Here is a 21,159-nt window from a genome sequence, read left to right as displayed (position 1 = left end):
CCCGAAGTCATGGGCTTGCAGGACCGAAGGGTTGTTTCCGTTCAGCGAGGTAGGGCGAGGGGAAGCTCACATGGCCGGAGGCAACCCTGCGCCAGCGAAAGGAGGGTCGTCTTCTGCGCCTTGGCAGCGCCGGCCGGGGCGCGTACCTGGGTGCTCCGGGGTCAGAGAGCGAAGCTTCAGCCTTGGCTCTGCGGGGCCAGCAGCGGCAGGCTTCGGAGAGCCGCCCTGGAACAGCGGCGGGTTGTGTACTGGGGGTTTGATCGGGCCCGTAGACTTCTCTTCCTTTTTAAACTCAAATAGTTGTTTTCGTATTTAGCAGACTGCCGAGGTTGTAAAGTAACTCTTTTGTGCCAAGGGCTGAATTCTTTGACTGCGAGGTCTATGAAAGCATAGGTGACTTGATGGCAGGGTTTTTGGGCTGGGGAGGCAGATCTAACAATTCTATCACTGTTTGAAGCCGGGGTGGGGGTTGGCCTTGGGTTTGTCAATAATGGCTTGCCCACGAGATCTTTGCAGCTATAAAGAGTTAAGAAATTAACTCATGCTGCCTGGAAGAGCAAGTTAAGATATTGCAGAGTATTCTGTGATATCGTGGGGTTTTTGTGTTCAAAAAATGTGTGAGTGTGTCATTTTGGGACATGGTTTAGTGGGCATGGTGTTGGATTGATGGTTGGGCTCCGATGATCCTAAAGGTCTTTTCCAACCTTAATGATTCTGTCATTGCCCATGAGCCCATCACTGGGGCATCCTGTCTTTGACAAGAAGAGTTGTGGAGATTTTGCAATCTTTGAAGAGCTTCATTCTGACCGTGCTTGGTGCTTTTCCTCTACTAGGGTTTGGCTATATAGCTGGTTGCAACCGTGCAACCAGTGCTGGCTCTGTGATAATTTCACTTGTTAATTTTGAAAAATAAATGGTGAATAGAGTCTTACAGAAAGCCTCCCTTAGGAATGCTCCCTATGAGCTGAAATTTTGGGAGGATTCCAGCCTGTGTTGGAACAACCCAGGCAAATATCTAACTGCCCATGGTCAGTGGCCAGCAGCTCCCTGTGGCTACTGCTGGCCTTTTGGTTTTGGTGAGTAGTGGCAGTGTTCTTGGTAGCCCTTATGTTATGGATATGTGTACCTTGGGAGGGCTTGCTGCCACTGGAAGGCCAGGATACTGTACTAGGAAAATGCTACCAAGATGACTGCAGTTGTCCTAGCAAAACTGCATGTTGTGCTGTTGTGGTAGCCTGCCTTCCTTCCACCCCCACCTCTGACAACCAAAGCGAAGAATGGCATCAGAAATGTGGCTTTGCCGCTGTAGGGCATGTTGTGCTGTGTAGGGACCTGAGAGGCAGACCCGAGTAGAGAACTGTGATGTCTGTTTCTGCTGGTGGGAAACAGTAATTCACAAGCAGTGACATGCTGCGCTGTATCTGGTACCATCGCTGGGGAAGATGAACCCTTGTGAAAACTATCTAAGGACTTCTTTTAATTTCTCATTAGCCTTTACTTCGGATTTATCTAATTTGTGTCAAATTAAAAAACAGTGGTTATTTCCGCAGGCGTCAACACTCTTGCCCTTTCTCCTTGCAAGGTCAGAATGGCATTGGCTTTTACAGGGTTGAGCAGGAGGAAGGAGATAGAGGGAGACTCCATACTGTGGAGTCCCACTGTGTTGTGTACTGGGGATTTGATCAGGGTCTGTAGACTTTTTTTTCTTTTTAAATTAAAATAGAAAATGCAGAAAGACATGCAGTATCCTAAAGGAGGGGGTGCACTTTCAGTAGAGTAACCTTTTGTAGTTTATAGTCTTTAATGCTATCTCAGTATCTAACTGCTGCAGCTAAAAGTAAACTTTGAAAATAAGGTACAGGTACTGCCTGCTTGGATAGGCAGAGTCTGAAAGGTCTTGCAAGAGTATTTCCCCTGTTTGTTTCAGTAAGGTTGTAGGACTTTCAATATCAGTATGGAAAAGTGTGTTCCTGTGCACAGCCCCAGGTGCTCTAGTATCATGAGGGTGAGGCCACAATACTTTCTACCATGTTGTGTGGCTCTGGGGTTCAGAGGTGCACTTGAAGGTCTAGCAACACGGGAGAGACGCATGAGCCAGGAAGCACAGGCTTTCACCAGTCTGACAGGATGGTAGCTGAGGTACAATTTGCATGATAGACTGGAATGCTGGTTGTGCTTCAAAAACTTGGACGGCGCAGGCTTTTGGAGTGGGCGAAGAACATCCTCCTGGGAGGTACTTCACCGATGGGTCCCACACAGACAACTTCCCAACTTCCAGCTGTGTAACAGGGAGGCAAGAGGCTGGGGCTTACCTCTTGGAAACACTGCTTGCTTGGGTGGTGGTTTTGGCTGGGCATTTCTGTTGTCAACTTAAACAGCCTTGCTATGTTTTCAGACCTGTGGTGTTGCGTGTTCTGATTAAACATGCAGGTAGATTGCTTCAGTGAACCAAAGTGACTTTTCATTTTGAAATATCTATGTCATGGACTAATGGTTTTCAGCCTAGGGGCTGGAAATTCCCGGGGGTCTGAAATCTTTCTAAGAAGCCTCTGAGAAGCCAAAAAAAAGGAAAACCTATTGCTAGAGAGCTTGTTTGCTGACGACTAAACATTTTTTAAGGATGAGGGACTTGCAAATCAAGAGCCACTGCCATAGAGTAAAAGCCCTGGTTTATATCTATATTGAAGGCCAAAATTAACCTTATTTGATTACATGCAAAAATAAATAGAAAGCTTTTGGAAAAACTTTGTTTCCAAAAGCTTGTTGGCCGTTAAAACCGAAAGCCGTGGCTCTGCAAGTGGATTAGCATGGGTGAACTTTGGTGCTTACAGATCAGATTGCTGGACTGGGGCCTCCTCAGGAGATTCAAAAGCAAAAGGTTCCTGTGGCATTGCTCATAGGTCTTACTATATATGCAGTTGAACATAGCAAGTTATGTAACTTCTTATTTTTCTGAAATGAATAATAGGAGTACGTTGCAGCCATACCATGCAGCCAAGTTAATGCCAGAGTTGGAAGGCTTCCTCACTGCCTAGCCATCTTTTAATTATTTTTTACTCTGGAACCCTAGCGCTATCCCATAGCTTAGCTCTTGGGGTTTTGCGTGCTTAATTTGTAAAGCTCTTCGTTTCGCTAAACGAAGAAAAAAGTTTTCTCAGTGTGATAGCTCGTGGGCATCCATTACACTACAGACAGCTGGTGCTGTTTAACAAGTGAGGCCGACAGTGTGCGGAGCCGAATGTGCGCACATCCTTGCGGACACTTGTGGCTGCTTGTGCTCCAGATGGCACTTCCAAATATATGTAACTTCATGAACCAACTGGTAAATCAACTCTAATTGATTGCAAGCTTTAAATGGGGTAAGATTGAAACTATATAGACAAGGATTTCAAAGCTGAGCAGCTTTGGAGTGATTTGCCTCATTCATAGGGGAAAATCCATCAGGAAAGCACAGGATGTAAAAGAGCATTCTTGTTTGCATTTGCCCTCTTTGATTTAAAGATGTAACTTGCTCTTTTAAATTTCCCTTGGGCTGGGAGCCAAACTGTGCTCCCTTGAAGATGATCACAAAGCGAACTTCACTGGAAATGGGACTGGGCTCCCAGCATGGAAAATCACGATTCAAAAGAACTCTCTTCTGGAGATTTATGAGCATATGAAAAGAGGGAGTTACAATGAGTTTGTAGCTGCGTAGAAACTATAATTACAGTGATCTCTGCAGTACTTGGGGGTAACTACATTTCTCTGCTGTCATTTGGGATGCAGCCATCCTTCTTGCCAGATAGGGTCCCAAAATTTCATTTGGGGCGTCCTTAGCATTGTTTCCCATCTAGTATTTACTTGCTGATGACAGAAGGATGCTAAGGGAAAGGCAAAGTGAGAGTGCTGGCCCTACTGGGAGCCAAGTGCTGGGTGTGCCGTCACACCGTGCATTGGTTCGAGAGAGGAGGCACTCCCGTCTTGCATCTAGCTGTCCGCTTGTGTTGCTATTCACTCGGGTGTTGATTTTGCTGTTTGGGGCTGTGCTGTGAACTAGGTCACGGAAAGGATCCAAGACAAAAGCGTGGCGAGTGAGAGAAAAGGGATTTTTTTTTGTTTTGTTTTCCAGTGGTGCTGTTTGCTCGCTGAGAATTGTGTTGACACAACCAAGAGTGGTGAACCGTGGTGTGGAGGTGGAAGCTACTTACACCAGCTTCAATGTAATGTCAATGCCAAAATACAGTGCAACTGTACCCTCGGGCCAAAGGAGCTTTCTTCACGCAGGGCCAGAAGCTCTGCAAACAGAGCATGCCTTCAGTGGCGTCCTGCGAGATGTAATGATCTTTTGTGAAGCTGTTTCAATTGGTTAAATTGGACTCTCAATTCACACTTGTTTGTGGAAAGATGAGGCCCCAGATGATGGGGCTGCTGCTTCACGCAGCACAGTTGTCTTTGCCCAGAGGAGTAGGGTAAGAATCATCATTAATAGTGGTTTAGTAATGGAGATGTTTAAAGACTCTGCTTAGTTTGGATATGGTTATAATATGTAGGATACATGTAACAGCTTGTCTTCTCTAGCTTTGCTCAGGCTCTAGCGGTGGGCACTATTGGGGTGGTGGCTAATCCAGGGTTGACTTCTGTCTATGCCACTGAAAGACCTCCAACCCGGAGATGGTTTAGCATGTTATTTGTCTTTTGGTCCCCTTCCTACCTCTCCCCCAGTAGTTCCAGAAGCTGTTCTGGGGTAAGGCTGGTCCCCTTCCTGCTGTAAAATAGACCAGGAGATAGGTAGCCGGCTTGGCTTGGCTGTGAGGAATGTGTGTTTGCACTGTGCTCCTGCCTCCTTGGTTTCTTCATCTCCTCCTGCTCCATCTGGGAGTGGTCTCTAGCTAGCAGCCCAGGCTATCCTTTGTTGGCCAAATCTAGGAAGTCTTGTTGAAGATCAGCCTCAGCTGCGCACCAAAGCTGATGGTCTTCCACTTTTTCCAGTTGAAGTTGGGTAGAAGTATTTTATTCCCAGCAGCCCTGTAACCACCTTGGCAGGAAGATCTGTTTAGCCACCAGTGTATCCTGCAGCTGGGGCCAGGAGGTGGTGCAGAGTCCTCAAGCTTATCATTTGGCTTTTGACAACAATCCAGGAGGCTTAATGTTTTTTGGGGCCCTTCTTATTGACTTTTCACAGAGCTGTGTCAAAACCGTTGCTCTTGTTTACACAGAAAATGAAAGTTGGCGTGATCCAGCCTGCCCTGATGTTCTTTGTGCTGGTCTTCCCATGAGTCTGCTTTGTGTTCCTGGTGCCCAGCACTGCCTTGCCTCACCACCATCAGATGGGCACCACTTGCTTGCAGTTCCTGTCTAGGCAGCCCGTGCATTTCCACAGCAGCTTCTACCTGCTCAAATGTTCTCCAACATCTCTAGGGAAGTGTGACCCTGTGCTGCTGGGGATGATAGGGAGCAGAAGAGGGACTTTGCTCCCAGTCCCTGTCTCAGCTCTGGTCCTTCTATCTGGGAGTTGAGGGGGAAAAAATTCTGTTATGTGGTTAGAGAGGAGGGCTGGGAGTCAATAATTTCCTAGAAGCCTAAGAAGAATGTGTAACCCTTACTAATGTATGCCAACAGCTCTCCTTGCTTTCCCCGTTCCTGTAATGTGGTGGTGTTTTTGTGAAGACAGTGGTTGTTCTCAAAAGGACTCTAGTAACATCATTAACAGTCAGTGGTTTAAGCCTATAATACTTGTTATCACATTTTGTACAACTGAGAGTGTTTCTGTTTCATAATGCTTAATGTTTGCGAGGTCCTGTGTAGCAGTCTCCTCTAATTGGTATCATAGTGCTTTTTGAAGGCAAGGGGGTGGTGGCCTCACCCTCATTTACTGGGGAAGGACAGACAGAGAGGAAGGATTTTTCCAAGGTAGGCTAGCAGGACGGAGGTAAAAATCAGGTTTAATGAGTCCCAGCCTATTGCTGGAGCCATAAGCTGCAGGCTGTGTGCAAGTCTGTGGAGTTAACGAGTGTTAACATTGTGTGTCCCAGGCTGGGGGATTTTTATTCCTGCTACAGTAATGATGCCATTTTCCAAGCTGTACTGTGCCTTGGCTTTATGTTTTGCTGTGTTAAAATCCATCCTTATTCCTCCCTTCCCAAAACGAGGCCTTATGTTCCTGTCCTTATTTGTCCTTCCTAGCTTCTCTGCTGCCTTTAAGGAGTTTTCTTGAGCACGGTATGGCCTTAGAGTCTGGAAATTCGTGTACACAAAAGATCCCTCCCAGCCTTCTCCTTTCCAGGAGCCGCGGCAAGCCCAAGTGTTGTGCAAATCCCTGCAGCTCCTGATGCAGTGGGAACGATGCTTTAAGTCATTGCAGATTGCACTGCTAGCCAAGGAACCCTGTGGGGAAGTGGCTTCGTTCTTTGGCACAGCTTGCATGTGGTAGAGCTCTCTGCGCGCTTACGGGCTTTTCTGGAGGTGTTAGCGGAGGAATCTTATGGCTGGGAAGAACGGTTGGCCAAGTGTAAAGCCCAGCTTCTGTTGTTGTCCCTCTGTGTTTGGGGAGGGAGAGGGTGGAAAGCAGTGGTTTATTGCTAACAGCTTTGAAAGCTGCTGTGAGCAGAAAATAACGGAGGGATCTAATTTAATTTTAAAGCGGTCTTTTGCCTGCTTGGAAAGTACAGCATGGCTGTGGCCCTCTCTTCCACCAGTGTTGGCTGGAGGCACCTGGGCAGGAGGCATGTGCAAGTGCTCCTTCGTGCCAGATGCTGGGCTGTGCTGAGGTACCTCCATCTGTAGCTGCAGTCCCTCTGTCTGTATCTCTTCACCGCTTGCATGCGTTTCCCCAAATGGGTGACTAACTCTTCTCCTTTCCATTTCTCTTCTCGCCTAATGCAGGATGTGGGTTTGGAAAGCGGGTTGGCGTCTACTCTTCTTCCCCATGGGGTTCAGGGTTTTTGACATGTCACTGTTGAGAATTTTTCTGATGCCATCCTGCGCCTGTTCCAAAAAACATGACCCTCTTCTGCCCTTTACGGATGGGACTTAAGCTTCTGTTCCAAATGGAAGTATGTTGTAAGAAGTGTTGGCCCATATAAGCTAGATGTGATCTCTAATCAGCTCTCCCTGGTGTTATTAGTATGTGTATATATAGATATAATTTTCAATAAAATTCAATTCTTCAATGCCAAAATTAGCTTCTGGAAGGCAAAGGTTACAGAGAAAGGGAGGTGCTTGCTCCTAGTGCCATTGACTGTGTAGTAACTAATGCTTGTAAAAAGGCACACCTTGCAGTTGTGAAAACAAAACAGGTTCAGACATGGTGGCCTGATCCTCTCCTGCATTTCTCCTAGGAGAGTCACCCTCATCCCCCATGCCTTCCCCTTTATGCAGGCTATAATGCTGTCGTTCCGGATCTGGGGGTATTTGGGCTGTGCGTTACACAGGTGAAGAGATGGGGGTGTGGAAGTCGAGCCCAGTAGTCTTTCTGGGGGTGAATTTCTGTGTCTAGGTTGCCAAGTCTTCTCCAAGTCACTGCCTTTTCCAGGGGACTTACACTGTTTCTTCTGGATTTTTAGTTGAATAGCCTAGGCTTTGCAAAACAAGAGATATATGCATTTGCAGAGCTTTAAATAAGCTGGTAACTTCTTTCTTTCGACTGGAAAGAGATACTGGCCAGGATGAGCTTGCAAATTGGGCACAGTATGATGAGTGGTGACGTGTGGCCAGGGTGAGGGAATTGCCACAGCAAGAATGCTGTTTTGCTTTGCTTAGAGTGCACTTCCATGCCCATTTGTCTTTCCTTAGGTAGATCGTGAGGAGCAGAGCACCATCCCTCCCCTCCCCTCTGATTGGATTCCTTGTAAATGAAGCTCACTCGCTCCCTGAGGACCAGACCTCACTGATGACTGGGAAGCAAAGAGTACCCAGGAAAGCACTTTTACCACGGACTCCACCTCAGGAGCACCAGGAACTCATCTTCTAAGTAAAATCTGTGCCCCTTCCGTGGAGGCCCAATGTCTGCTGCAATGGATACAGAATCAACATATTCGGGATACTCCCACTACTCAGGTCACTCCAAAAAAGCCCACAGACAAGGGTAAGGAAATGTTTATTTTTAATTACTTGCTGCTCTAAGCTAGGACATGCCCCATGGAAAAAAACCTGTAAGCCAGGATGAAATTGGTGGGGCCACAGCTCTGGAGGACATACATGTGGAGGGTCCTCATGAGGAGGACTCTCCAGTGAGGAGACTGGAAGCAATAATGCTGCTAATTTAATGGTATGCACTCTGGAGCCATGTATGGCCAGAAAGATTGAGAAAGCGCCAGCAGAAGGAAAAGATCACTTTGCTTTTACAGGGTGAGGGATGAGTAGAGTCTGGGGAGAAGATGTGTCAGACTTCTTAAACTGAGAATTGCCAATTGTTTTCTCTTCTGATGCCATTTCTTTATTGTGTAACAATAAGGTTTTCTGTCTCTCCCCGCTGTCCTTCTGGCTGCTCTGTTGCTGGTGTGTTGGGTTTTTTAATAGCATTTGAGAGGTACTTGAGACCACAACAAGTCCTTTATCAGCATTGATTGGATTAGAAGTCAGGCTTTCCTGAATTTGACTAGCAAGTCCTCTCTTGTGATAGTTCAGCAGCCTCAAAATCCATCTTGCTCTAAAACTTCTGATTACTTGGAAACACTAGCCTTTTTTTATCTGCATCATCATTAGTTTTACATGCAAAATGTGTGCTATGTACAGACTTCGCAACTCAGAAGTGAGCTGGTCCAAAATAACTTTGCATTTCAGAAGCAATGATCCTGTGTGGTTGTAAAAGGAATTCTTCCATGAAATGAAGTCTCTTTGCTTGCAGTCCAGTTATTAAAGTACAACATCTCTTGTTTTCCTTTTTTCCTTTCTTTAATACCCCCACCCCCAAATATGGATTGCCTTTTGAAACTTAGAATGCACTGTGGAAAGATGCCTTCAAAGTTCCCAAAACAACATACAAAATCCTAGAGCCTCTTACTGTGAACAGGAAAAAGTCTCATCCTATGAAACCTTTGGGCTTTGGTAATTCCAAGAAAGACGCAATGGAGAGAGCAGAGCTGGGACGCTGGATGCTCCTGAGCACAGTGAGGGTCTCTGGTGCAAAGGCTACTTTCCTGTCCAGGTAGGAAGGGGGAGGAAAATATTGGTGAGCAGATTGGTGGGGCTTAACTCATCTTGAGACATTCTCAGATGAGAAGCCATGACGTCTACAAGGGCACTCTGAAAGTTAGTACTACTGTGGTACCCTTGATGTTCTTGCTGTCTTTGTAAGAGTTTATCTGGGGGTTATTAACCGGTAGAAATAGACTTCACCAATTGTCCTACAGTGTTAAGGTCCTAGTTAACAAGACTCTGTTGCAGGAACGAAAGCTGTCTTGATTAATTCCTTGTGTCCCTGTGAGGCACTTGATTGCAGGTGGAGAGCTGTGTAGACCGGTTAATCTCAAATGGAGTTGCCAGTTTTTTGGAGAATGCAAGCTTCATTTTCACGTACAGGACTGGCAGAAGCTGTTTTAAGAGAAGCTGAAATGGTGGGGATGTGTCCCTGTCCCCTTTGCTCCCCTCTTCCATTACTGAGAGAGTTGACTGTCCCAGCCACCAGGCTGTAGGCTGTTCTGGGCAAGGTCCCTTTCTACCTCTTCCAAAGCTTGTTTTGTCACCGATTGAGTCAATATTGATCAAGAGATGGGCAATGGCCATGGGAGACGGCCCTATTGCTTAGGGCACCTGCTGCAGGTAGAGGTGTAGCAGATTCCAGGCCCTGCTCCAGAAACTATCTGGTAATGTTGTTCTCCTCTTGCTCTGTTTGGAAAAGGAGTCGGGACAGGCACAAATCACCACGAAGCAAAGATGGCAGTCGGTCTGAGAAGTCCGTCACTATCCAGACACCTCCTGCAGAGCCGCTGCTTGGGAACGATGCCTCTCGGGCAGAGGAGGGCCAGGTAAGGAGAGAGTGAAAGCAAACATGTAGTGTGGTTTCTAGAATAGAGTCTATGACTTGCCAACACGTGAGTAGAAAAAGTGTTGCTCATGTGCTGTTAGGAAAGAATCACGACTTATGGGCACCCTTTATTCATGCGTAAAGCCAAGGTCTCAATCAGTTTTGTCTTTTTCCGAGAACATTATTTTCAGCAGCACCAGTGCTGATGTGACTATTCCTGGGGCACTAATTTACCTCTGTCCCCAGAGTGTCATCTGCCAAGCTCTGTAGAAACATCTTGTTTCCATCATCTCAGTGTGCATTATTCAGGTCAGCCCTTTCACCTGTACGTGTGCTTCCGTTTTTAAGCAGGATTTGCTCTGGGTAATCATGTAAAGCACACTTAGGGAAAGGGGACAAGAAATGTGGAACTAATGTGAAATAGCTGGGAAGGAGGGTGAACTCAGAGAAAGCTAATATATTAATACTGGGTTAAACAAAGAATGGAATAAAGCTGGCTTTAGATTGCACATAGGATGGATCCAGTACTCTCTGTGCTCTAGCAGTTATGTGAAGGTGCATATTCATTTTTGAAGAATGGCTGATGCTGCAAGACATAGAATGCAGGGTATTTCTGTGCCTCCTGGGCTGGATTTGGGGTGTGTTAATCTTTGGCTGTGGGGCTCCACTTTTGCCCTTTCAAAAAATAATTGATACCCAGTTTCCACTCAAAGTGTGTATTGTAACGTAGTACTTGTAACGGTATTCATGTAGCTACAGGTGGGCTCACTTCATGTGCTGCCATTTGGTATTTTGTAATCAGATGTTAGTTTTCATGAGTCTCAGATATTACTTCGAATAGGTCTAAAGGTGCTGGTGCATTCTTCAGGCCTTACTTTCATGCAGACCTCTCAATGTGAATTAAAGTCAATGCAAAATAAGTTGATGTATGAGCAAGACTTTTCTTCTAGGGAGCAGCGTGCCCTGGGTTGGGTCCAACAACTTTGTACCACTGGAGCTTTAGACTCATATGTCCATATAACTGCACAATTTTTTGTTTGTGCCACTTACAAGTGGAAAGAACTGTTACAGGGGGTAGACTGGTACTAGGGTTGCCTGTTGTCTTCTGGGCTGCAGCCTTAAGCTGCTGTAGTGTTTCTGTCCGTTCTCTCTTCTGTAAAGTTTCTCAGTCCATCAAATGGAGGAAACTATGCAGAGCTATTTATTGCATAAATATAAAATAGTTGAAATGCTTAGATTGCTTTACTGGAGACACCGACAAAGAGGGAAATGTGATAGGATTATGCTGCCTTTCAGGACATGCTACAATGCAGATATCTCTTCTGGGGCCTCTGCTTTGGTGAGAAATGACTCAAAAACCCCCTCATTAATTCAAGATGCTGACTGTTTGTGGTTGGTCTGTCTCAAAACCCTACTGCTCTAGGCATGGGAGGTATTCATGTTTTGGAGTGCATTAGAAGTTAAATCTCTGGAGTTGTTCAAAGTAGTCGTGCTGCCTCTGTCTACTCCTTAGTCTTCAAGAATCTTTGGCACCTTCCTCTAAAGTAGTGAATGAAGGTTTAAAATAATGCCTGTTTCTTTAAAATAAAATTGATCAGCATATGTAGCTGCAGAAGCTGGAGGAAAGTGTAAATCCTATTAGTGACACAGGCTGCAGGAAGATACACTCAGGAGGGTAGGAGGAAGAGCAAAATGTGTGCTTCTGAATGAGCGTTACAGCTACAAAGGTGTCAGGTGCCCAGCAACAAAGCACACGCATTGCTGCTGTTTGGTGTGTATTTGTGGGAAGCACCAGGAGTCTTCATGTGCATGAGTCACTCCAGCAGCAGCTGAGAGTCAAATCCATACATGTCGGTGTAACTCTTTGGCTGTGCCAGCACCAGGAAGGAGCAATTGGAGGCATCGTGGGATGGGAGAACTAGCTTGCAGAAGTCCTCTGATACAAACTAGGGAAGAAATGAGACTTTCAGTAATGTAATCTGAAGCTTGACTATGTGGAGACTGTATTTCAGGTAAGCTTCTTTGCAGCTGAGTGGCTTCTGACAATGTCCTGGATTCTAAGACCAGAGCTACTTGGCAGTCTAGGATCCTCTAAATTTAAAGCCCCATACACGAAAATACCCTCTTTGACCACCTATGATTTGTTGTTTTAACTAAACTTTTATTAGAATATGTCAGCTATTGAGGGTGGTGCTACTGTAGAGGAGAATAAAAGAAAACAAAGTGGAGGAACTTGCTGGAAGTGCGGTTGCTTCTGTTACGGATGGAAAAATAATGTGTGAACATGTTTTTGATTGTGTAACAACAACAACTGGCTTGAAACGCTGAAATGAAAGTTCCCCTTCCAGGTGCTTCTGTGGTGCACTTGGACCACAGAATTTGTGGGCTAGAAGAGTGCTAGTCCTTGCCCTGCGCATGGGAACGGGTGATTGCTGCAGTTTCCAAGAGTTATGTGATATTACTCGTTAAGTGTGCTAGAGAAAGAACCTCTGGGGTACAGTCAGTGGCACAGCAAGCTGAGCTACCTGCTGTACAGTTACAGGTTTTTAATATCTTACATTTTATAGTCACTGGTTTGGACAAGTTGCTAAGTTGCTGTTGTTTCGAAACCTTTGTTAATTTTCAGTGTTGATTATTCAATATATTGAAGGTGTTGCTTTTGTTATGTTTTTTTTTTCTGGAACTTAAGTCTGTAGAAGTCTGTAGCACTCTTTTTCCAGGCAAGAAAAATAGAAGACCTAGAAGGAATAACCTGATTGTTTCATTATTATTTTTGTTTATCTCTTCCTCCCTCAGGATGACAACTGGGGTGAGACCACGACAGCAATCACAGGCACCTCTGAGCACAGCATTTCCCAGGAGGACATTGCCCGGATCAGTAAGGATCTGGAGGACAGCGTTGGGTTGGACTGCAAACGTTACCTGGGCTTAACAGTGGCAGCTGTTCTCGGACTCCTTGTCTTCCTTACCCCCATTGCCTTCATTCTTTTACCCCAGATCCTGTGGCGGGATGATCTGGAGCCATGTGGTACTGTCTGTGAGGGACTGTTCATCTCTGTGGCGTTTAAACTCCTCATTCTTCTGATTGGGACCTGGGCTCTGTTTTTCCGCCAGCCTAAGGCAGATATTCCAAGGGTGTTTGTGTTTCGGGCCCTTCTGTTGGTCCTTATATTCCTGTTTGTGTTTTCCTACTGGCTCTTTTACGGCGTTCGCATCTTGGACTCGAAGGACACCAACTACCAAGGAATAGTGCAGTATGCAGTGTCTCTGGTGGATGCTCTGCTCTTCATTCACTACCTGGCCATTGTGCTGCTGGAGCTGCGGCAGCTGCAGCCCATGTTCACTGTCAAGGTAGTTCGGTCAACGGATGGAGAGTCGCGATACTACAGCTTGGGGCACTTGAGGTAGGTACAAGCCCTTGAAGTCCAGCGATGTAGATAAATGTGGCTATGCTGTAGTGTGAAGCATCAAATGCTTTTGTAAATGTGATATCACTGGTTTCTGAACCCTCCCCCTGGCGTGTCCTGAAGTCTCTCCAAAGGTATCGAACTGAGCCTTTCTTCCCCTCTGCAACTGTGGGAGGGGTTGTCCCTGCTTCAGAGGAGTCCGGTGCGTTTCTGTGAATGAGAAGAACTGATGGCACAACTTTAGGCTGGTCATTGGGCTAAGAGCCCCTTCTCTGGGTTTCTTGCCCTATCTCCTTACTGGAGGAGAGGGCAGAGGCCTCCTTGTGCGGCTGGGGCTGGCTTAGTGCTCTTTGGCGGTACGGGCCAGGCGCCGCTTTGAGAGCAGCTCCTGGGAGCCTCCTGACGGCAGGCCAGGCCACGTGGCAGGGGCTGAAGGAAGAAGTAACCAGCCTAACATGCTGTTGAAAACGTCCATCTGCCCTCATTGCCCTGTGCAGCCAAGAGTCACGCGAGGAACCTGAATAAATGTCCCTTGGGGTCAGATCAAGTGCCGTCGTTTGGATCCTGTGTGTGCCTTTTGCGGCCAGTTGAAGTGCTTGTGCTCTGAAGCCTGTTACTGCGACAGGTTGGGCTCCCTGGAGGGGCTTGGCCAGGTAGCTACACCAATACCTAGATCTGAAGGCTGCTTCCAATGTCTCGGGATTCTTTACTAGTTTCTAAGATCAGCAGTTTTTCCGCAGTTTTGTGATGACTTGAGTGAAATAACATTTAGTCCTGCCAGAGCAGTTGCCTTGATACGGCCAAAATCTCACAGCAGTTCAGGCATTTAGGAATAATATTTTTGATGAGTACTGGGGCATATGTAGGTGCCTCTTTTGGCAATGCTATGCTGCTTCTGGTTTGGTTTTGTAGCATGATGCTCTTTTTGTCATAGGTGTGGATCAGTTCGCTGGGTCAGATGTATCTGGGAGTGTTTGGGAGCTGTGCAATATCCATAGGTATGATGCATGCCTCCTTCCATCTTCCTGCTGGGGTTAATGCTTCCCTCAGCAAAGTACAAGATAGGACAGGTGTCCCAATCTTACTTCCCGTGTCCTGTGAAGCTCTAGAAATCTTTTAGTTCCTCTGCCCTGTGAAGCTAGCAGCTGAGCTCTGAAGATGATTCTCCAGACTGTATGTGCACTTAAACATCTGTTCTGCTTATCCTGTCCAGACCCCTATGGCATGCGTATCTATTGCAGATGGAGAGATTAGTGTCTGCTGGTTTAACTGGATGTAGGAACAGCAGCCGTTAGCTTAGCAATGGAATCGCTTTGAAGTGGGTTTAGTTGTTGAAGCTCAAGTCTGGGAGTTGACTCCTGGATGTTGTTTCTGGCTTAATGGAAGAACTCAAGGCCTTTGGGTGAACTAGGACTGGACTTTGCTATTGTTTTGCTTCTCTGTAAAATGTGAAGGAGAGCCCCTCTTCTGTAATGGACATCCTGCCATTGACTTAATGAAAAGCCACCTTCAGAGTTTAGAAGAAATTAACTAATCTCTGCTAGTTTTCTTGTGAAACCAATTTTTTTTTTTTTTAATTAACTATGTGGTACATGACAGATCCAGTGTCAACCTTCAAGACTAGGGAGATGGAGAGATGACTACCAAGGAGTTCCCCTGTACCATAGCTTATGCCTTGAGACATGCCGGGGCAGTTCTCTCGTAAGTGAATTCTGCACAGGAGGTTCAGTACATGCATGTTTATACCTATATACATACACAGTGTGCAGGTTTGGTTTGAGAGAGTTTGCTGGTTGCTTGGTGGTAGATTGTGGGTTTATGTTCATAGATAGGAGTTAAGATACTAGGTCTGCCAAAGTCTGTATCCCTGGCTTTAACCATGTAAGTAACCTTGCCATCAGATGCAAAGAATTTGCTTGAGAATCAAGACCTAAATACATAATAGTGCATGTGTTGGAAACTGTTCTCTCCAAATGCTCTCTTTGCAGCAAGGTTTTGGAATGCCTTGGGTGATGCGAGGGCAGCAAAGAGTTGCAAAACCTAGGGTAAAATCTGAGATGTATGAAAAATTAGTAACTCCTCATTTGTTGGCAAGCTGACTGTAATTTTGTTTGGCATATTGAATCCAAACCAGGCAGCATGTAGATGCTTCAGTGTCTTGTGTTACAGGAGAGTCTTGTCAAGCATGTCTAATAATGGTAAACTAGTGTTGGCGTTTTCCTTAGTTTCTGACAGGTGAGTATTATAATGTGTATTGACATGTGTTTTGAAGCTTCTGTGTCTTTCCATCTTCACTAATGTACAGGCAGAACTGTGTAGGTTTGATCAGTGGCCAAGTGTCTCCCAACTAAGGGGAGAGTTGATTCCCTTTCTTCCCACCCTCCTTTTTTTCTACAAGCAACAGGGAGAGTTGTGTGTAAATGCCAAGAGCTGCTGGTCTTGATACATAGTGTGGCCCAGAGGTGATAAACACTAAGAAGTGAATGTATTTGGTATCTCCTTCAGCTTCTAAAGGCTTAGGGTTGCAAGGTGTTTATGTAAAACATGAGAAATTTGGGAACTTTTGAACATCTTTGCAGCATAATTTTGTAAAGTTTTCCTAAAGCTCTTGACATGTTTGTGACCCTAACTGACATTTCACCAACAAGGGGCTGCCTTCTGCCTCTGGTTGGCTCTCTGGCTGAGGCATGGAGCTGGAATGGGAGGTCCGTTGATGGGAAAATGTGGAGACATGCAAGGACAGTTTGGATTATTCAGGAAGACTGGAGAAGCAGCGTTGTGGGTGTGCTGGAGAGGTGTTTGTAGCTCTAATGGAGCATGCATATACTACTGGTAGCTGCCTCTGGGCTCTCCATTTGCCACCATGCATGCTTGCCTCACCCCAGCACTTTTAAAGTGGTCTTAGATAGGTTGTGGGCTGCCACCTGGAAGGAGGCATGATTTAACAGGTATAGCTAGCTAACTGCCTCCTGAATTCAAAACCTTGTGGCCTCAGTCCAGCCTTTTGTCCTCTTCTTGTTCTCAAATATCTTAAAAGTTTTGGTCCTTGGCTGTCCATGGAGTCTGCCTTCCTCAATGGTCCAGTGTGCTCTGGAGAAGCTGGTGGTGAGAAGGTTCTTGAGACATTCAGTGTCACTTTTTGGAGTAGCTCTGGATTTTCCACAGGAAAAGTAGAAAATTTACTTTGTACATTTGTACATTCCACTATGTAAGTATGAGCAAAACAGGCTTTATGGGGGAGAAGGGAAGAAAACAATAGCTCAGCCACCCTTCTGGAAAACCGTGTTTTTGCCAGGCAGGGTACAGACAGGATTTTCCACCCTCCCTGGCTCCAAATGCAGCAAAGAAGCTGAAAGTGCTGAGTTAGGTATTCCACTCCACCCCTGAGGGCCCTAGGTCCAGGAGGGTAAACATATTTGGGAGTAGTTCCCCAAATTCATATTATAATCAACCTATTAATAGGCTGGCTTGGTCCCACCCCCCGTACTTTGGCTGTAACTTTTCTTCTGGGAGACTTGACTGCCAAAATTAGCGTTCCCTTTGGCATTGATTCAGGAGCTTAGAGGGGAGGTGAAAATTAAATTGGAGTCCCAGTGAATGTGGTGCCAAGTCTCAGCTCACTGACTTGACTGCTCTGCTGCTCCTGGTAGGAAGGGTTGCCATGCAGGGGGAATGCTTTACAGTGGTACATATGGGTAAAGAGCAGGCAACACAGTAGATCCAAGAAAGGTCAAGCCTGGGAAAATGCAAGAGGTTGGGTGGGGATGCTGGCAAGACTTTAGAAAGCAACAACAAAGGAAAGCAGAGGTGGGGGAGAGTGACAGTAGATAACTTCTCTGTTGCAAGGCTGGTAGTTTCATGAGCTGAGGCTTGGATTTGCAGCTGAGGCTTTGGTTTGCCCCTTAGGATAGGGACATTGATGGCTCCTGTCATCCACAGTTCAGTACCTTCTGGATGGCTCAGAGACTATGTAGGAAGGATCTTCCTTGGAGAAAACCCTCATTTTCTGTAGTTAGGGTGCTAAACATATTCCCTTCCTCTCCAGTGAATACTCTTTCCCCACCCTAGAGCTTTGCTAGTCTAGACAGCTCAAGAAAATGAATGGCTTCAAATAGATGTGGTAACTACTGATCTTACACATAGGCTGAATGTTGGGGTCCAGTATAGTCTTGGTTTTCTGAGGTTAGAAATGTGTGAGAGTGGGTCTTTCTCTTCCCTTTTGCTCATCCTTGCAGCAGGGCTATGAAGAGCAGGGCCATGATAGCTGGTCATGTGTTGGGCTGTATGAAGTACTGAGAGCTTCAGTCTGCTTTTCTGTCCTTCCTGGCACGGGCTTGCCTTCATGAACAAGCTGGCGGGGAAGCTGGTGGGGAGGCCTCCGTACGCCTTTGGAATCAGGGTACAGCTTTTGCAGACAGCTGTGAGCTGGTTGATGTTCTCTGTCCATCTAATCAGGAGAAGCTTTGTACTCAGAAATAGTAGCTCTGTATGGAAAAAGTCTGTTAGAGCATTGCCTGTACCATGTTACCTATCTGCATTTTGATGGATGTTTGCTGAACTGTGGTTTAAGAAAAACCAGGAAGGGAGCAGCTGCTTCCTCAAAACAGGTGCCTGCCTCTGAAGAGCCTGTACCTTCCTTGCAGGAACTATCAATATTTTATTGAGGTATCTCATGGCGTGCACATGCACACAAAACCACGTAGATGCACACATGTTTTGTGGAAGGGGAAAACATTCTCCCAGCTGAACTGGAGGCAGCAGAGTAGCTGTTTCTTAGGTGATGCGTGAGCCCTTACCTTTAATACAAACCACAGCTGAAACGCAATTCTGTGGCGGAAGCTGAAGCCACTTCTGACGCAGCTGCTTTGGGTTGGCAGTCTTGTATGTATTGAACCTGTTGCTTTTAAAACTGATCTCTAGGCTGTCAGTATTTACTGATCTAATCTGATGAGCACTCTCTTGTCTGTGTCCCTTGGTGCCACTGCGGCCGTCTTCCCTAGTGAGGGAGCATAGAGACCTAAGGAGTGGGATTAAGCTTCTTCATACTCCAGCCTGCATTTGTAAGCCTTGCACATCTGATCGTGCAGCAATGAGGTGTTGCTCAAACATGCCTCCTCTTATCAAGGGTGAAATTTTTCCAATGAAGAACACCTCGTCAACATTTGAACTGTACAGAGTGCCCTTGCCTGGAGTTGTGTCAATGCTTCTCTAGGTTATGCTGTTCTAAAATCTCTGTATCTCCCCAAAAGGAAAGCTTCCATGGACTATAGAAACATTTGTGTGTAGCATGGTGAAATAGATCAACTTAACCGTGGGTTTAGAAGCTAGATCTCTTGCCTAAGGCAAGAGCTGCTGAAATCTTGCTGTTTTCTGGTGAAGGAACTTCATAATGTACGTCTAATTGCACTTGGTTGTTCCTAGAGTGACTGATGCCATACGCTTGTAGGCTATTTCTGTTTCCAGTGGGGTGGTCAAAGTGGTGCTGCAGAACAAGCGTTGGTGCGCACCGGTGCAATGCTGTACCTGCCCAGCTAAATCCTGCTGGAGGCAACTCCGGGCTTGTGCGCTCTTCCTTCTATCCTGTGTGCAGTTTGCTTGGTCTGCGTTCCCAGGGACTAGAGGAACTACACTTGACCCTCCTTTCTCCCTGGGGTTTCTTCAAACCTCACCATCTTCCATAGTGATAAATATTGTGATGAAAGAGATTGAGCTGATGAGGTTTTTATCTTGTTCCGCAGCGCAACATCTTATTAAACTGTCCTTCTGCCTTGATTCCAGCAGCTTCCTTGAACAGCATGTTCCACAGACTAGCAACTTTGCAGAGCGGCTCTGTTGCCAGAGCCTCGTGCCTGTGTGAAATTAGGTAGCCTTATTCCTGAATGCGTTTTTTTTTTCCCTGTCCTGAAATCTGTACAGCGCACCCTGATGAGCATTTGTGTGACTGTCCCTCCCCCCTGCCCATCACCAAACCTGCTGAGCACCAGCATTAGTCTCTGCTCCCAAGAAAAGTTCTGGGATAGCTGGCTAAATGGGTGTTAATTGCATCTGCAAGTGTGAAGCTCCTGAAGAAGCTGAGCTGTCTGCTCCAAAGCAGCAGCTTTAGCACTAACTGAGAGGTGCTAGACTGGTGACCTCCAAACCAATGTCTTTCCAGCAGCACTTCACATTAACTGGGTGTTTACAACCACCTCTTTGCAACTCCTTGTCTCTGCAGCTGGGCTGCTTCTCCATGCTCCTGCTCCTGAGCTTGCAGAGCTCTCTGTCCACAGTTTGGATGGCATGGGCGGTTGAGTGTTAGCACCCTTCAGACACCCCGTGCCATAGAGTAGGGAAGGCGGCTTTGACTTGGGGCTGAACTAATAATGACTTAATGGGAAAAGACTTCCAGCTGCATTCTTAGTCAGTCTTAGTCACAGGCTGTACCTTTCCCCCTCCCGCCTCTATCAGCTGCCTCGCCTCCAGGAGGATGGTGCTACAGAGAGGGGTTCGCTTGCTCGCTCTTGCCGTGAGGGTATCTGTGGAATTGCAGAAGGGAATTTTCCGGTAGCCTCTGAAAAAACGTGTGCTGTTGCCCGCTGAGCAGGGAGCAGTCCCCTTTGATGCTCCGGATGAGTTATGGGAATGGTGCCTTGCTCTGTTTTATGAGGCTCTGTTTGATGGTGCGTGGGGTGTGTTGTCAGCAAAGACCAGCTAGAGCATCTTACTGGGGTCAGAGCAACACCTCATTAAGAGGATGTTTGTTTGTGACAGGAGTGAACAGCAGACTCCTGAAGTGCCAGGTGCTTCTCATTAGAGGGGAGTGGAAAGCTTAGGACAGACTGTCAGTATCTGACTGCATACACAACTCATCTGGGAGTTTCTGATGTGGTAAAGCCTGTCTCCAAAGCCTGGGAGGGCTCTGCTTTTCTGAAAGGATCATGTTTTCCTAGCCTCTTGCCTTTCTGCATGTTTCTTGATCACTCCCACCACCCATTGTACACACACGGCCTCGCTGCTCCTTTTCACCAGGAGGAACACGGAGTTGGCTGGACTAGAACCACAGCCTGGGTACCAGTCGTATTGCGCTCCTGCAAACGCACCAGGCAGCGATGGCGAGTGCTGCAGGTGACTGTTATACCCTAGTCTCACATTTTTGGAATACTTAATACTTTAAAAGTTTACAAGCCTACTTGTAAGTGAAGGGCCCGCTGTCAATTATTAATCCCCCTGGCTAGTATGGTATTACTTGCTCCCTGACAGGGAGTGCTAGGCTTCTTCCTTCCTAAAGAGATGGTGTGGAGCAAATGCCATTGGTTTCATCTGCAGGGATTTCCCTTCTTGTTGGTTTGTCTTTCAAAATTGACACTGCCCAGAAGTACAAGAACAGCATGCACTCCAGCCTACCCTGTTCTTAAGGGGTTTGTCATGTAATTTCCTTTCCACTGCTGTCGGTGCCCTCCAAGTCGGCTGTGTGTACCACCCACGGAGACAGATGATCTCCCTAAGCTGCTGAACAAATTTTGTGTCCGTCAAGATCCTTTTATCTTCAAATGGGGGGGGGCGGGGAATCCACTCCCTCAACCTCTGACATCCGTTTCTTGTGGTGAATGATGAAATACAAATATTCTACAAAGGAGTGAGCTGTGTGCCCTTTAGGGGAAAGGAGAAGGCTCACTTTTTTATTAAAAGTGCAAGAAGTTGTGAATTTAGAGTTCTCATACAGTAATATGTCAAAGGAAAGTGGAAGCTAATTCCTGACCCTATGCTGAAGGAGTAGGAAAGAGTTAATAGGGAGCTGGGTGGTAGTGAAAGAATTACTTCTCCCTCCCC

At 46.4% G+C, this 21,159-nt stretch overlaps 1 protein-coding gene across 2 annotated transcripts in view; it reads left to right on the top strand.

The window, feature by feature from the left end:
- The first annotated feature begins 7,770 nt into the window (after nt 1-7,770).
- VANGL1 (VANGL planar cell polarity protein 1) overlaps nt 7,771-21,159 on the top strand; it is a 31,270-nt gene continuing 17,881 nt past the window's right edge. Inside the window, exons 1-3 of one of the 2 annotated variants that reach the window (XM_010288655.1) lie at nt 7,771-8,062; nt 9,818-9,944; nt 12,740-13,347. In XM_010288655.1, the coding sequence (XP_010286957.1) occupies nt 7,980-8,062; nt 9,818-9,944; nt 12,740-13,347 (818 nt within the window). In that variant the 5' untranslated portion in view covers nt 7,771-7,979. The remainder of the gene's footprint in view (nt 8,063-9,817; nt 9,945-12,739; nt 13,348-21,159) is intronic. The other variant, XM_010288656.1, reaches the window with a different exon arrangement.

The sequence above is a fragment of the Phaethon lepturus genome, unplaced genomic scaffold (genome assembly GCF_000687285.1).
Source record: "Phaethon lepturus isolate BGI_N335 unplaced genomic scaffold, ASM68728v1 scaffold17826, whole genome shotgun sequence".
NCBI lineage: Eukaryota > Metazoa > Chordata > Aves > Phaethontiformes > Phaethontidae > Phaethon > Phaethon lepturus.
Note: the sequence above shows the minus strand (reverse complement) of the source record. Positions and strands in the feature narration are given on the sequence as shown.